At 31.6% G+C, this 17,505-nt stretch overlaps 2 protein-coding genes across 6 annotated transcripts in view; both read right to left on the bottom strand.

The window, feature by feature from the left end:
• The window catches only part of LOC130904105 (multidrug resistance protein homolog 49-like), a 29,554-nt gene extending 19,841 nt beyond the window's left edge, over positions 1–9,713 (bottom strand). For 2 of the 5 annotated variants that reach the window (XM_057816665.1, XM_057816670.1), the window contains exons 1-4: positions 9,560–9,713; positions 6,060–6,111; positions 3,133–3,190; positions 2,755–3,054 (exon numbers count right to left, since the gene is read on the bottom strand). In XM_057816665.1, coding sequence (XP_057672648.1) covers positions 2,755–3,054; positions 3,133–3,190; positions 6,060–6,111; positions 9,560–9,566 — 417 coding nt within the window. In that variant the 5' untranslated portion in view covers positions 9,567–9,713. Of the gene's footprint in view, positions 1–2,754; positions 3,055–3,132; positions 3,191–5,741; positions 5,923–6,059; positions 6,112–9,559 lie in introns of those variants that run through there. The other 3 variants (XM_057816666.1, XM_057816669.1, XM_057816667.1) reach the window with 2 other exon arrangements.
• A 3,574-nt stretch (positions 9,714–13,287) lies between these two features.
• Positions 13,288–17,505, bottom strand: part of LOC130904104 (ATP-dependent translocase ABCB1-like) — a 23,918-nt gene continuing 19,700 nt past the window's right edge. Inside the window, exons 19-20 of the mRNA XM_057816664.1 lie at positions 14,608–14,754; positions 13,288–13,589 (exon numbers count right to left, since the gene is read on the bottom strand). Of these exons, the coding sequence (XP_057672647.1) occupies positions 13,398–13,589; positions 14,608–14,754 (339 nt within the window). The 3' untranslated portion in view covers positions 13,288–13,397. The remainder of the gene's footprint in view (positions 13,590–14,607; positions 14,755–17,505) is intronic.

Raw genomic sequence — 17,505 nt, 5'->3', positions numbered from 1 at the left:
TGATATATTTCATTGAATCAAAGGTAGATATTTTATCTAAATAATAATATAGTTGATAATATTTGTCGTGTAAAATAGGAAAACCCGTTATTAATATTTTATCGTTTTCTGATAACATTGTTAACGAAAAGTAAATAAAAAACATGAACCAAACTAATTATAATATATAACACCTTATAGAAATGATTTTTTTTTCACTTAAATAAATTAAATTTTCTACATTCTTAAAAAATTTATTACTATTAACAAAAGCAGACCAAAAATTTTAAGAACCTCGGAATAGAAGTGGGAATTGATTTGGTAAATGGGTTCTTCTTAAAGGCAACTTTGTATAGAATTGGAGGACATTGGTCAAAAGAAATGATTTTTGTTTGTGGTGGGAAAGAGGTGACAGTCTTCTATCGAAGAAGGTTCCAAGGAACAGAAAAAATGCTTTTTTCCTTCCGTCTTAGTCTTAGTTGTGGAAGAAAGTAAAAAAGTACCTGTGCATTGTAGCGTTGCTTTGAGGAGTTTTTTGAATATAGAGTTTTCGAGTTTCGATATAATAATCGCGTGAAGATTTGGTGAAGGATTCGATTCGAAAAACCTTTTTTAAGGAATGGGAATCACTTTTCTCCATTCATATTTCAGATGAAGGAATATCCGATTCGAAAACCTGCTAAAAATAAAAAATTGTCCTCAGAAAATTACAAGGATTTTATTTGCTGAGTGATTTTTTCAATTTCTAAATGACTTTTTTTTTTCCGTTTGCTGCTCTTGCATTGAAGTTAACAAGTTAATTTTATATGTTATCAAAATATACAGGTATAATTATTTTCCTTCAGATTACTCTAAATTTAATTGAAGGCATATATAATAACCATCTTGACCAAAGTTTGCTCATTTTTTGAGTATTCGCCCTGGCCAAGTTTTCTCATAAAAGCCGACACATAGTTTTTCATAAACTCTATTGATTTTTGGTGGGTCCATATTTTTCGATATTCTCTGTTTTACAGGAAAAGTCGACATGAAGTTAAGCTTTGAGCAAAAATCAAATGATACTCCTTGATAATAAAATTCATAGTAAACCACATTCGTCCTCGTTGTATACTTAAGGTTGCCGCCAGATAACCGAAATTACAGCTTTCCCTACCTACAATTTGGAAGATAGATTTTTAAATGGAAAAGTTATTATAGTGTGAACAACTCATTTTGCAACATAATACTCTGCATTTTCCAATACCAAAGAAAAAATTTATCTTAGCCTCATCACACCAGACTATACAGAGAAGCCGTAGAAAACTCTAAGCATGCATCCAATTTTAGCAGAAAATAGGAATAATAATCGTCACGACCAAAGAAGACAATCGCACCCGATTTATTCATTGAAACGTGCCTTGGGAACGTCAGAAGAGCAGGGGAGCAATTCCTATATCAGGTCCAAATCAAATGAATCTTACGATTCTGGACTGCATCGATATCTCGTTGAATAACGAGACCATCACCATCTTCTCCTAATACAAACACCCACTTCAAATATTTTCTAGCGGCTTTCTTGAATACGTATTCACTATTCCTAGAGCCATTATCATGGGGAACTTCAATTCTCGGAATATCTTTTTTGGTTATATAACAAAATTCTCGCCAATACTTTTTCTTTCCTTATCTGGGATTGAAAGCCAAGTCCAATAATCGTGAATCAACTGGGTTTTTACTTTGTCGATAATCTTATCTGCACAGACAGAGGACGAATTCTCTTTAGGTGATGATACCTCAGACCACGTTCTCCACTCTTCTCCGGATTACCGAAGATCTAGAGTATTCTAGAGGAATAGGCGGAGGACTTCAAATACCTCATTATCGATGTGCAAACATCCTCGTTCCTATTAAAATCATTAACACATATCTCAAACCATCCTGAGTAAAACTTGCAGTTGTATAGGCTGCATATTCGAACTAGAGATCTTGCTGTCTGCAAACTGTCCAACTGACAACCCATTGAAACCAAATTTCTAACCCAACATATAACCAACCTAAATGAATGATGACTTGATGCTAGTCTTTTGAGGACTTAAAGATTGCTGACGAGAAAAGAAACTTGGATTGACGAAGTGCAATGCTATCGAAATCTATTGATATCAATACGTCCTGTTTCGAATGTCTCTTCAAAATAATGCCCCAACAAAAAAATAACGGAAGATTTCGTTTATGTATGGCGCAGTTAGCAGGATTTTTAATTGTGTACATATATACCAAGGAAATCTTTTATTTGGTTAATAATAAGCTAATTTCTCATTATTCATACTATTCATACATTAATACATTTCGAATCATGATAAATCTTGATTAAAGGTCAAATAAAATGTCACTTTGAATATTTTCGTAAGGCGCAGTCAGTAAGATCTGTCTGTATACCACAGAGATGGACTTTTGAAAAAAAAATTCTTGAATAAATTTTCGATTATTTCAAATGATATACCATTCTAGATGCTTATCATATGTATATAGTACAGAAATTGTTATATATCGCATTTTTAACGTAATTATTCATGATTAAAATTTAACTTGAACGGATTAAGACTTTTGTTTTTATGTTATACGTTCATAAATTGGCGCAGTCTGTAGGATGATTTTTCATTAAACCAATTCTTCTTTTGCACATTTTAGGCTTTAATTAATGGTACTGCTCTTTATTTGTATCGAATAAACACTAACTAAACTAACTGAATGCGTTAAACTTAATAATCTTACTCTTCTTTTTTTATCATCTTTTACCTGTTCCATTGCCGAATAGTTGAACGTCACGGTAGCGATATAACAAAAAAATAACATTCCTATTCCAATAAGACTATTCCATGTGGCAAAAAATTTAACACCATCGAGAAAAATATTTTCCGCTTCTAATTTCTCCGCTGGTGTTAAATTGTCATTCATCAAAGATTGAGCGTAATCAATCGAATCTCCAGCAACGCGTCCGAACAGGATAATACTTAAAGGTTGCAGGATACCGGTAATTGCGGATGAAACTATGCCAATGAACATCAGGAATTTGTCCCTTTGAGTCGCATATCTAAACTGAAAAGTTTTTCAATATATTTGTGGTACTAATAATTGTTTTACACCATGATCAAAGTTATTTTGAAACATATTTACCATTCCGAAAAAGGAAACGGGTTGTATTAAGTCATTCTTCGGATTGTGGGATATTTTTCTAGAAAAAATAAATCAAATACGAATATTTAGAAACTTGTTGATAAGTTGCTTACACAATAATTTTTGTTACTAGCAGAAATTGGAAAACACAATGTGGTCCAATAGAGTTATAGATACATGATGGCTTGGTCAATATATGGTTGCTCATTCTGCCAGAGGCTATACCAGATGACAAGGGTTGCTTTTATACACTATGGGTCAAAAGATTTTGACCAATCTATAGTCTGAGATAGATAATTAATAAAAACAAAACGATAACCTATAGATAACAATATAGTAATAATACACACATATTCAAATTTTTGATGAATCGATGTGATACCCTTTTATATTGATTATTTCTGTGCACAATTTTGGCATTTTCTGTAACTATTTCGACAAATAATCGTCGTCTATTTGGTTCCATTCGTTTTTGAGGATATTCAAAAATTTAAAGTGGGAGAAGGATATTGCTTTCTGACTTCCCTGTCCAGTTTGTCCCACAACAACCCAATCGGATTGTCGATGTCGAGCGATTGTGACTACAAATCATTACTATCAGTAAATTCTTTCTTTCCAATGATTTCTAATACTCTTTACACAGCTTCGAGCAATACTTAGAAACGTATTTTCCTGTAATATTTTCATAGTTTTCACACATGGACCTAACATCCGTACTTCTTTTGACCTGTGCATAAACACTCTTCTCTTAGACCCAAAGATCTCAAACTTCATAAAACTTTCTCCCACTCTCCATGCGTTCAATTTTTATATTCTTTAGCCCTCTATTTTGAAGTCTTAAAAAGGGTTTCTTCATTGTCACCTTCCCAAAATAGCCAGCATCTTTCTATTTTTTTTTTCACTGTAGAAGCTCCTTTTGGATGCATATTTCTTCACGTTGTAGTCCGCGGTACGTAGAGGTACTTTCAAATCGGTGGCACTGGTGCAGTTACTTTTGCCTAGACTATGAAGTCTTTCTATTAATGTACGAGTCTCACCCATTGTGAAACTTACAAGTCTGAATTTGCGAGAACAAAAATAATTGGTATACGAACTTCACAAAAAGATGTCTTGGTCCAAAAAGTATAAATCTCAGCACGATCTGTGTCTCACGGGCCTACCTAGGATTTATAACTACAATTATAAACACCGAAGAAATCATTCAAGTTTCAAGTCAATAAATAAGACACCGTTTCGACATTCGCTTGACAATTTGAACGGGAAATTTTTTAAATTGTATTATTTTGAAATTTAATGAATGGATTATGGGGTGGGCAGAAACTTTTGACCAGTAGTGTATGTTAGAATCCTTATTTTACATTTCCTCAATAAGGATCTAGTCTTAAAACCTGACAACGTCGTTCAAATGCGATTTTATAGTCTTATTTAATTTTTTTAGTGTAAGATCTATACAGGGTGTCCCACGACGAGTTAAAACTATCTATATATGGCAAAATACTTATCGTAAAATCATGAAAATTTCTACGTTTGGGTTTTCGGATACGATCTTTTTAACCAAAATATTTTCGGAGATTGCTGATTTCCGGTTCTACCGGAAGTTGACCATAACTTTTTTATTTTAAACATAACACCCTATATATTAATACATTTTTGAAATGTACATAAAATTTTAGTTTAATTTTGTTCAGAAATTTTTTTCGAAAAATGCATACGATTTGAGTTATTGATATTTTTGTAAAAAATTTGACCGTTGCAGACCCTTATAAACTATTTTTTCACGAGGATACCCTTAAAGATATAAAAATGGTTTTTGTTTGGTTGCTTTTAGCAAGGTCTGAAGTCTTTGAAACTATATTGAAAATTTCTTTATTTTTTACAGGGTGCGTATAAAAAGTGCTTAAAGTTTAACTTCATAAATATAAAATTTCTTTATTTTTTTAATAAGAACCACCCGGTTTTTTCTATTTTAATACATTCAGAGGTAACAAATAAGGCAAATTCATGTTTACGTTATCCAGATATTAAATGTTTTCTGTAAATTTTCAGAGATGCAGGTGTGGTCTAAATTTTATTTTGACACGTTCATACAAGCACTAACAAATAAAAAGTATTTTTCTTCATCTTGTCAAGGTCTGTAGAAACAATCAAATCAAATTATATTTTCTAATCCTATTCCATCTTTTAGTCGTTCCCGAAATATTTGAGATTTTAAATTGTCATTAGTCAATTGTTGATACTTTCAGAAATCGTTCAAATGGCTCGTTCTCAATTTAATAACGAAAATTATGTAAATTTGCTATTGAGACATGGTGAATGTGACAAAATTGTTACAAGAACATGTACTTTATTTGCTGCTATTTACATAATCTTCGTTATTGAATTGTTCCATTTAAAATAACAAAGTTACAGTAGACTTCCGGTAGAACCGGAAAATATTTCAGTTAAAAAGATCGTATCCGAAAACCCAAACGTAGAAACATGATTTCACTGCCAAATACAAATAATTTTAACTCGTAGTGGGACACCCTGTATATATAGAAAGTTCACATTATTTAAAACGAATTTGTGGTTCACACATGATGTATAATTTCAAAATATTCTTGCCTCACCTCAATAATTCATCTTCCTCACTGGCATGGATCACCTTGGTCATTTTAAAATGAGAATTTTTCAAAGAAACTTTAAGTAATAAACTCAAAAAACTAATTCAACAATTGTTAATATGACTACTTTCACCTACTTAATGTTGTAAAAAAATAATTGTAACATCTCAATTTAAAATCAGAGCAAATAAACCAACTTAAATAAATATTTCAATAATGCATTCTATTCTTATTTCAGTAATTATTTTAGAATGTATGAAATAATAATCGTTTGGCTTTATTTAATATTCTTAATAACAGTTAAGACTTCCAGCAAATACTTACGATTCAAATGGATGTCGTTTTCCCTCATTATCAATTTTTTCATTTACCATTCCTAAAAATGTTAGTTATAAAATATGAATGAGAGAATGAGAGAGAATTAAATAAATAAACCAAATTTCCCGATTGAAATAATGTATTGTTAAAAATTACATTAATTTATTTACAATGTGCAATGTTCTAAAATGAGTGCATACTATAATAATCGATTTAGAATGTTCTGGGAAGTTTTGAAAGTTTCTGGGATGATCTGGAAAGTTCTAGAATTAGTGCACACCATAATAATCGATTTAGAATGTTCTAGGAAGTCCTGAAAGTTTCTGGAATGATATGAAAAGTTCTAGAATTAGTGCACACCATAATAATCGATTAAAAATGTTCTGGGAAGTTCTAAAAGTTTTTGAAATGATCTGAAATCATCCAAAATGAGTGCAGACTATAATAATCGATTTAGAATGTCCTAGAAAGTCCTGGAAGTTTCTGAAAAGTTCTAAAATGAGTGCACATTATAATAATTGATTTAGAATGTTCTAGGAAGTTCGGAAATGATCTGAAAAGTTCTAAGATGAGTGTACACTATAATAATCGATTTAGAATGTTCTAGGAAGTCCTGAAAGTTTCTGGAATGATATGGAAAGTTCTAGAATTAGTGCGCAATATAATAATCGATTTAGAATGTTCTTGGCAGTTCTGAAAGTTTCTGGGATGATCTGGAAAGTTCTAAGAAAAGTGGACACTGTAATAATCGATTTAGAATGTTCTAGGAAGTCCTGAAAGTTTCTGGAATGATATGGAAAGTTCTAGAATTAGTGCACACCCTAATAATCGATTAAAAATGTTCTGGGAAGTTCTGAAAGTTTTTGAAATGATCTGAAATTATCTAAAATGAGTGCAGACTATAATAATCGATTTAGAATGTCCTAGAAAGTCCTGGAAGTTTCTGAAAAGTTCTAAAATGAGTGCACATTATAATAATTGATTTAGAATGTTCTAGGAAGTTCGGAAATGATCTGAAAAGTTCTAAGATGAGTGTACACTATAATAATCGATTTAGAATGTTCTAGGAAGTCCTGAAAGTTTCTGGAATGATATGGAAAGTTCTAGAATTAGTGCGCAATATAATAATCGATTTAGAATGTTCTTGGCAGTTCTGAAAGTTTCTGGGATGATCTGGAAAGTTCTAAGATGAGTGGACACTATAATAATCGATTTAGAATGTTCTAGGAAGTCCTGAAAGTTTCTGGAATGATATGAAAAGTTCTAGAATTAGTGCACACCATAATAATCGATTAAAAATGTTCTGGGAAGTTCTGAAAGTTTTTGAAATGATCTGAAATCATCTAAAATGAGTGCAGACTATAATAATCGATTTAGAATGTCCTAGAAAGTCCTGGAAGTTTCTGAAAAGTTCTAAAATGAGTGCACACTATAATAATTGATTTAGAATGTTCTAGGAAGTTCTGAAATGATCTGAAAAGTTTTAATATGAGTGCACACTATAATAATCGATTTAGAATGTTCTAGAAAGTCCTGAAAGATTCTGTAAAGTTTTAAAATGAGTGCACGCTATAATAATTGATTTAGAATGTTCTAGGAAGTTCTGAAATGATCTGAAAATTTTTTAGATGAGTGCACCCTATAATAATCGATTTAGAATGTTCTAGGAAGTTCTGAAAGTTTCTGGAATGATAGGGAAAGTTCTAGAATTAGTGCACACCATAATAATCGATTCAGAATGTTCTGGGAAGTTTTGAAAGTTTCTGGGATGATCTGGAAAGTTCTAAGAAGAGTGGACACTGTAATAATCGATTTAGAATGTTCTAGGAAGTCCTGAAAGTTTCTGGAATGATATGGAAAGTTCTAGAATTAGTGCACACCCTAATAATCGATTAAAAATGTTCTGGGAAGTTCTGAAAGTTTTTGAAATGATCTGAAATCATCTAAAATGAGTGCAGACTATAATAATCGATTTAGAATGTCCTAGAAAGTCCTGGAAGTTTCTGAAAAGTTCTAAAATGAGTGCACATTATAATAATTGATTTAGAATGTTCTAGGAAGTTCGGAAATGATCTGAAAAGTTCTAAGATGAGTGTACACTATAATAATCGATTTAGAATGTTCTAGGAAGTCCTGAAAGTTTCTGGAATGATATGGAAAGTTCTAGAATTAGTGCGCAATATAATAATCGATTTAGAATGTTCTTGGCAGTTCTGAAAGTTTCTGGGATGATCTGGAAAGTTCTAAGATGAGTGGACACTATAATAATCGATTTAGAATGTTCTAGGAAGTCCTGAAAGTTTCTGGAATGATATGAAAAGTTCTAGAATTAGTGCACACCATAATAATCGATTAAAAATGTTCTGGGAAGTTCTGAAAGTTTTTGAAATGATCTGAAATCATCTAAAATGAGTGCAGACTATAATAATCGATTTAGAATGTCCTAGAAAGTCCTGGAAGTTTCTGAAAAGTTCTAAAATGAGTGCACACTATAATAATCGATTTAGAATGTTCTAGGAAGTTCTGAAATGATCTGAAAAGTTTTAATATGAGTGCACACTATAATAATCGATTTAGAATGTTCTAGAAAGTCCTGAAAGATTCTGTAAAGTTTTAAAATGAGTGCACACCATAATAATCAATTTAGAATGTTCTGGGGAGTTCTGAAAGTTTCTGAGATGATCTGGAAAGGTCTTAAATGAGTGCAGACTATAATAATCGTTTTAGAATGTTCTAGGAAGTTCTAAAAATTTCTAGAATTATCTGGAAAATTCTAAAATGAGTACATACTATAATAATCGATGAAGAATATTATGGAATATACAATTTATTATGATTGAATTGTTCGAGAACGTTTCACACATTTTCCAACATGATTTGGATAGTTCCAAAATGAGCGAAATTTATTTTGATCCATCCAGAATGTTCGAGAAAGCTCTAGAAATATCTGGAATGATCTTGAAAATTCTAAAATGATTGTAATATATTATAAGCTATTTAAAATTTTCTAGGAAGTTATGGAATGATCTAGAAAGTTTTTAAATGAGTGCAATTTGTTATAAGCGATTTATTATAATGGGACTGAAAAAAGAAAATGACGTATTCAGTAGAAAATAATGAATCAATATAAGAAACTGGAGGGAGAGAATGTGGTGAAGATAATAAAAAATAGAGGGACATATATGAAGAGCTGTACCGGAAGCTGGGACAAGTAAGATGGTAAGTTGGACTCAGGGTGGAACAGGAGGATGGATGAGGTTGAGATTAATTTGAAAATAATGGAAAAAAATGCTATGAATAGAAAGACATGAAAAGGACTGGTAAACACGGTGGAGGTCTCTGCAAAGATCGTAACGAACATCGCGTCATCATTTGTATTGGTATAAAAGTATAACCAGAACGGTTGAAGTTGATATTTCATACATATATGCAAAAAAACAATGTATTGAGGAATTTCGTAAAATTACATTACCATATAATTATCACAAAAAATCGAAAAAACTCACTTTCCATTCTTCAGATTCTGTTTAATAAATACGCACGGGATTTGGCACAAAATATTTAATATGTTGTCTATGTTAGTGATCGTTTAACTATAGATAATATAAATGCATCTGAATTTGAATCTTTGTTTATCTAAAAATTATTGATTAAGTAGCCTCTATTTTGTCGATCATATAAATATTCAAATATATTTGTAAACGATATTTATCTACTTGAGATAACCACTAAATGCAAAAATTAATAAAAAAACTGCATAAAAAGTTAAATATTATACACGGTAAGTTAACCAAGCGGTGTTGAAACCACTGGTTAACCACGGAACAGAAGATAGTTGAGCTTCTCACATAGTGGTCACGTAATCAGATTAATAAAGTGACAAAACTGAAGTGATAGTTGATAGATTTCACTGAAATGTAATATTCTATAGTCGTTTTGTCAATAAATTTATTTATCATTTATCGAAACTGTTATGATGGTTGGTTTGAAGCGTTAGTTGGTGGTTTTTGAATTTAAAGTTAGAGCAGCAGAGAAGAAATACCTTGGAAGATTGGAAGGAGTCAGTAGAAATGATAAACATAGAAACTCGCATACAAGACAAGATTTGAAAGCTGCACCAATAGAAGAATTAAGAAAAAGGAAGCAACTAAGATAGCACAGTGTCAGTAAAGAAAATTTACATACATTAAATCTTCAGTATTTATGATTGTAGTTTAGTCTTTTTGTGAGGTTCGTTTACGCAAATTCAGTCTTGTAAGTTTAAAATTTGTAAAACTAAAGAAATACCGATTGAAATTCGTTTGCTTATCATTAAAAGTCTTCATAGTTTAGGCAGAAGTTGTACCATTGCCGCCGAATTGAAAATACCTCAACGTAACGTGAACTACAACGTTAAAAAATATCCATCCACCAGGAGCTTTGGCGATAGAAAAGGTTCAGATCGACTTGTATTCATCAGTAAACGAGCCTAGAGATCGTAGCTCAGATCAATGAATCTAGGGACCTGCCTTTCAGTAGCTTTACATTGAAAAGGAGGTTGAGAGAAGCTGGCCTTTTTGGAAAGGTGACAGTGGAGAAACCTTTTTCAAAACTTGAAAATAAAATTAAAGAGATTGCAGTGGGCTAGAGAACATAAAAATTGGACGCATGAAGAGTGGGAAAGAGTTTTGTGGTTTGATGAATCGGATGTTAGATCCATGTGTAATCCCGACTGTTAAACATGGCGGAGGATGCTTTGGAGGAAGGGCGATTGGAGATTTAGTAGAAATTGAAGAAATTTTGAGAAAAGAAGTATATAAAAAATATTAAAGAAAAATTAGGTGAATTTGGCCAGTGCTTGATCGGCAGAAAATTCATCTTCCATCATGACAACGATCTCAAGCACTCCTCGAGCTGTGCAAAGTGAAGGTCAAGTGCGCAAAGTGAAGGAATGAAATGTAAAAGCCCTTTTTGCGTCGAGTAGTTCCCTTGAGGACATAGAAATGTTTCAATGAGAACGTTATAATACCAACTTTTAATATTTTCAATAAATATTCACAATGTATGATAATTTTTTTCAGAATGTCTCTTTATGGCGAACGGTTTCCTTGGCGTGAGTCTAGATACCTCCTAAATCGTAAAGAATACCTTTTTGTCAATAAATTGATTGAAAATTTCATTTTTGCTAACTTTAGATTGTACAGGTTGTCCCTGTTAAAGTTGCGGATTGATAATCATTGGGTATTAACAGTCCTGAGCCTTCAGAGGTTGGGTATTAACAGTCCTGAGCCTTCAGAGGCACTGTAGAATTATTTATTCCGTTAAACACACTAGATGAAAATACTTAATCGTCTATTGAAAATTCATAATGTTCGAATGTATAATTTAGAAAATATACTTAAATATATGTTCGGATTTCGTAACTTTAAAGGCCTATAATTCAGAAACCGTCGTATGTGAAATTATTTTTATGCCATAGCGTTATTTTCACGTCATTTACTCAGTTCCGAAGTTTTGCATCAAATCTTTTTCTTGTGTTCAGAAAACAAAAGAAAATATGAGCACAGCGAAAAACACTAATTTTATAATTGCGTGCACTTTGTTGTTTGAATACATGACTTTCTTTGGAACGTTTAGCAATTTGTTAGCATTTTATTTAGCCGAAAATGTTCAATAATGTCGTCGTCGTTATATTAATTAACAATGTCTTCAATCCAATTTTTGCTTTTTTGCCTCTCCTTGTTTATAAATTATTTTTCATCTATTGAGTTATCGGACAACTGGAAGTTACGTAAACAATGAAATAAAATATTTCCAATCACAGATTAATAAGAGTATTTTAGGATATTATACAGGGTGTCCTACAACGGGTTAAAACTATCTGTATTTGGTAAAATACTTATAGTAAAATCATGAAGGTTTGGGTTTTCGGACTTGATCTTTTTAACTAAAATATTTTCAAAGACTACCGACTTCCGGTTATACCGAAAGTCAACTGTAACTTTGTTATTTTAAATAGAACATCCTGTGTATTGCATACTTTCTAAGTTATTAATTTTTTTGTAAGAAATTGGACCATTTCAGACCCTTTTAAATTATTTTTTTACTAGGATACCCTTGAAGATATGAAGATGGTTTCTCTTCGGTTGCTTTTAGCAATGTCAAATGCATTTGAATCTATGTTGACAAAATTTATCATATACAAGGTGTGTATGAAAAGTGTTCAAATTTTAACTTCGTAAATATCAAATTTCTTTATTTTTTTAAATAGAACTACCCGGATTTTTCTATTTTAATGCATTTAGGGGTAAAAAATAATTCATGTATACTTTCCTATACCTAAACCTTATCGTTGTCCAGATATTAAATGTTTTCTGTAAATTTTTAGATTTGCAGGTGTAGTCTAAATTTTATTTTGACCCGTTGATACAAACACTAAGAAATAAAAAAGTATTTTTATTTATCTTGTCAAGGTCTGTAAAAAAAATCAAATCAAATCCTATTCCAACTTTTTATTTTATTTTTTAACAAGTTTTAATTTTTTATGTATACTTTTAGTAGGCTTTGTAATAAATTAGTCAATTGTTGATACTTGCGAAAATCATTAAAATGGCCGGTTCTCAATTTAATAACGAATAAATAAAATTTGGACCATAGCTGCTTCTTTAAAAATTTACAGAAAATATTAAATATCTGCTAAAGTTTAGGTATAGGAAAGTATACATGAATTTGCCTTATTTTTTACCCCTGAATGCATTGAAATAGAAAAAACTGGGTAGTTCTACTTAAAAAAATGAAGAAATTTTATATTTATGAAGTTAAAATTTGAACACTTCTTATACACACCCTGTATAAAATGAAAAATTTTTCGACATGGATATAAATACGTCTGACCTTGCTAAAAGCAATTGAAGGGAAATCATCTTCATATCTTCAAGGGTATCCTCGTAAAAAAATAATTTTGGTTTGGGTTTGAAATAGTCAAATTTTTTACAAAAAAATTAGTTACTCAAAAAGTATGCATTTTTGAAAAAAAGTTCTTAGACAAAAGTATACTAAAATTTTACGTGGATTTCAAAAGTGTATCAATATACAGGGTGTTCTAATCAAAATAACAAAGTTACAGTCGACTTCTGGTAGAACCGGAAGTTGGCCATCTTTGAAAATATTTTAGTTAAAAAGATCCTGTCCGAAAATCCAAACGTATTTTGCCATATACAGTTAGTTTTAACTCGTCGTTATAAAAAAAACTCCATTATTTTCAAAATATTTATTATTCATTCACTTACACATACATTCAGTTTAAAAAAAATCTGGATACCACAATTGAGAAATAAATTTGTCTACCTAATCACAAAAAGCTCGTTATTTCTTCTGAGTATACAATTTATAATACAATCCGTTTTTCTTTATTAATTCTTCATGTGTTCCTGATTCCGCAATTACACCATTTTGGACTACACAAATTAAATCTGCATCTTGGATCGTCGTTAATCTATGTGCTATCGTGACGCAAGTTCTCCCTTTCTTAGCTGTATCAAGAGCTTCTTGTACAACCTGATAAACAAAAAAGGAATTCATATATATGAAAACAGTATACATATTCCTAAAAAACGATTTTCATACAAAACAAAAACACTGATAAGTGTGAAAGTTTAGACAATTGTTGAGTTAATATTCAAAAAGAATAGGAAGACATAACACGGAATAGATTTTTGAAAGCTTAAACTCCCGTTTTAAAAAAAGCGACTTGATACAATCCCACTAGATGAATTGAAGTATGGCGAGTTGAGAAATTTCTTATATTTGATTCAAGCAGTTATATACCGAAAATTTCTTCTTGCGTTGTAAGAAATAATCTAGTGAACATAACCTAAAAGAAGTTTATCCTGTTGCTAATGTAGCGCCACCTTTATTTAACACATTTTTCATTATTCTCCTTCTCTATAACCTCCAAACGTTAGTCCTAATATTTCTGACAATTTCCTCTTAACGGAGGTTCTAAGATTCGTGGTCTAAAGGTCAATTTGTAAACTTTTACGCTCGCGCCCGTGTTGGCGCTCTCGTTTTCGTTCAATATAAACTAAACATATTACAAAGTTTGATTTATAAAAACGGAAGCCCGCGTTCGCGTTCCAACGCCAAGAGAACGCGAAGTCGAACGTTACGCCAACGAAAGCGTCAGCGTGTAATAGTCATTGAAAATAAAGCAGCCAAATAGGGCAGGCTTGCACCTGCTTACGCTCTATTATTTTCGTAATACTCTATTTGAGATAAATGAGAAACATGTTACGCCAATGGGGCTAAGGTCTGTCGAGAAGAGGTAGATTTGGAGTTTGAACACTCATAAAATCAGCTTAACATAATATAAGGAATAATTATATTTGTTAATGACCCATCAGTTATTATAAGTTCGTGAAAAAAACTTTAAAAAAATCATATAAAAACTGCAATAAACTAAGCGCGGCTTCCAGGCTTACAAGAGAGATTCGTATTGCTTAGTTTACGATTCTTTGTCTTTTTAGCTAATTTGAATCGTTCGATGAAAAGGGAATTATGTATTTTTGAATCTTACCTTTTCACTTTCGGTATCTAGTGCGGACGTTGCTTCATCTAGTAGTAAAATTTTTGGGTTTCTTACCAAGGCTCTTGCTATAGCGATTCTTTGTTTTTGACCACCTGATAATCGAACTGCTTTTTCTCCTAGTTCAGTATTGTAGCCCTATCAAAGATAATTTTGATAAACATCTGAGTTAAAACTAAACTCTCATGCAAATACTAATCGTACCATAACATTTGTTGTTCGATAAATAAACTATGAGCTTCAACAATCTCATACATCCAATTCCCGAAAAAAAAAAATAGAAGACAGAAGTAGTAAGTCTAGAGAAAAGATGCTTTATTTGGATTTATTGATATGGAGAAAGCTTTAGATAGAGTACCGAGGTTAAAAATATGGAAAAGTTTAGAAAGAAGAAAAATAGATGTCGAAACCTAAATTCTGAGGCTTTCCTAACCATAGAAGGAGAATAGTGAAAATATCTGAAGGAGCATATGCTGATGACATAGTTCTTATTGCAGAAAACAACCAAGATGTACAGAAAAACTTTGACATTCGGAACGACACACTAAAGCAGTTTGGCGTGAGAATAAATGTAGAAAAAACTGCAGTAATGACACTCAAATAACAAATGGTGGACGTAGGATTGAAAAGGCGAGAAAATTCAAATACAAAATGAAAAGAAGCAAAAATAACAGCACAATAATAGAAAATAATGAAACAAATTTGTATATAGTAAAGTACGAATCAAATAAGAAAAACACAGGCGTGAGAATATCCTCATCCCTTTATTTCACTGTATTTTTACTACATTGAGGTTTTTACAAGTTTTCCGAATTCTTATTGTGTATAACATGTTTTCCTAAATGAATTGGCAACGTGCGCGGTTTATGCATGGTTGGAATTAGAAGTTGAACCGAAGCGGTCTCGTTTACATCGATACTTCATTATTGGCAGTCTTTTTCCGATGTTGCCGATATCACTCATGAAGTCGGAAAGGGGTAAATATATATATTGCAAGTAGTTTACTCGTCCTGTTATTCGGTTTCAATTATTAGTACTATTTGTAGTTGTTTAGAGTTTGTGTTTTGTGTCGTGCTAATATAAGTAACCATTTGTTTAAAAAAAATTTTTAGGATACTGTAATAATATCTTTTAATTAAATAATGTCGCTGAAAACAGTCGGAAAACAAGGTGTTGTTGTACATAGCCAGAGACGAGAATTTGGAAATTGTACATAACATTAGTAACTTTATAAAAAAAATTATTAGAGTATCGTAATGAAGGTCGAAACATAATTAACACGGACGAAACATACATACACAGCAGTCATGTTTAAACAAAAGGGCTGGTATGACGAAACACTGAAAGGTATAAAGAAGCCTATTTCCAAAGGTCAACGCCTAATAATAGTACATGCTGGTGGAGAAAACGGATTTATAGAGAACGGGCTGCTAATATTTAAATCAGGTAATTTCAATTTTATGAGGTCTCATAAATTTTGAATTAGGTAGGTAGGTATCTCATTACATTCTCTCTCTCTCTCTCTGGTTGAAAACCAATTATTGCCAAATTTGCCTGAAAGGTCCGTTCTTGTAGTCGACAATGCAGCATATCACAATGTACGTATAACAAAAAATATTACAACGGTTTCAAGGAAACAAGACATTATAAATTGGTTATCAGAAAATGATTTGCCAGCAAATGCCAAGCTAACCAAACCTAAATTGCTTAAAATATATAAAGATGATAAATTCCGGTTGGACGAACTTGGCTAGTGTGTATTTCACTTACCACCTTACCACCCTGAACTTAACTCCATAGAAAAAGTTTGGGCGTTAGTAAAAAACTGGGTAGCGGCGCACAACACAACATTTAGGTTGGCGGATGCAGATGCGTTGGATAGGCAAAACATTTGCGGTTGTGACGGCACAGAAATGGTCTAGTATTTGTAGACATACAAAAAAATATGAGGATGAACTTATACAAAAAGAGAATCTATTTGATGACGCCCTACTGGGTCCTCAGACGAAAGTGAAGGTAGCGAGAATTTGTCAGAGGATGATGATGATCTAGATTGTTTTTCTCTTTCCTCTACTTCTGATTTTTTGTAATAAATAATTGATTTAATATAATGAAAAAGCTATTAAGAGAAAAAAAAAATGATTTTCTCATCTTAAACTAAACAATACTTTTTAAAAATATAAAGTAATAGTGTTTAAACATTGGTAAGATTGCGAGTTGTAATTTGTTAATTTGGTTATCCGCTTTGGTCATAATCTAGAACTAATTTTAGTGGACTTGGGTATTACAAATAAATTAATAAATAAAGTTGACATTGTCTTAAGTATACTGTTAACAATCAACTGTTTGAATTTGATACGCCACTGGTCTGTCTGTTCATATGTTAAAGTGAGATCGACAGTAATTACGCTGTATATTTTTCTTATTTGATTTGTACTATACAAAACTGTAAAATTAGACCACAAACCACTATGTGGTTGCGGTTATATATGTATAAAAATTATTTTTATCTTGTCGATTTAAAATATGACGGTAATTTGCTGCATTTGGGTTTTGTAGAGGTAAATAATGAGCAAAATTTTTGGCCGATTTCTTGACCTACACCACCCCTTTCTCGGATTCAAAATAATGACCGTTCACCTCCACCACATCCGCAATTATAATTTTTTTTCTCTCCAAAACTTTTCAAATATTCTTATACCAACGATTATTTTTAAATCATAAAAATTCCTTGGTTTTTACTCGTTTTTTTTTCGATGTATCCACTCTTGCTTCATTGTTTTAGGAATCAAATCTTTCCTATTTGGAAACATGTGCAGCATGTTGAATTTATAGTTTATTCACCTTCTAAATTAGTCCCCCAACTTTTTAATAAAGAAAATATTGTCG

This window comes from Diorhabda carinulata, chromosome 2 (genome assembly GCF_026250575.1).
Source record: "Diorhabda carinulata isolate Delta chromosome 2, icDioCari1.1, whole genome shotgun sequence".
In the NCBI taxonomy this organism is placed as follows: Eukaryota; Metazoa; Arthropoda; class Insecta; order Coleoptera; family Chrysomelidae; genus Diorhabda; species Diorhabda carinulata.
The sequence above is the reverse complement of the archived record's forward strand: the minus strand, read 5'-3'. Positions and strand labels throughout refer to the sequence as shown.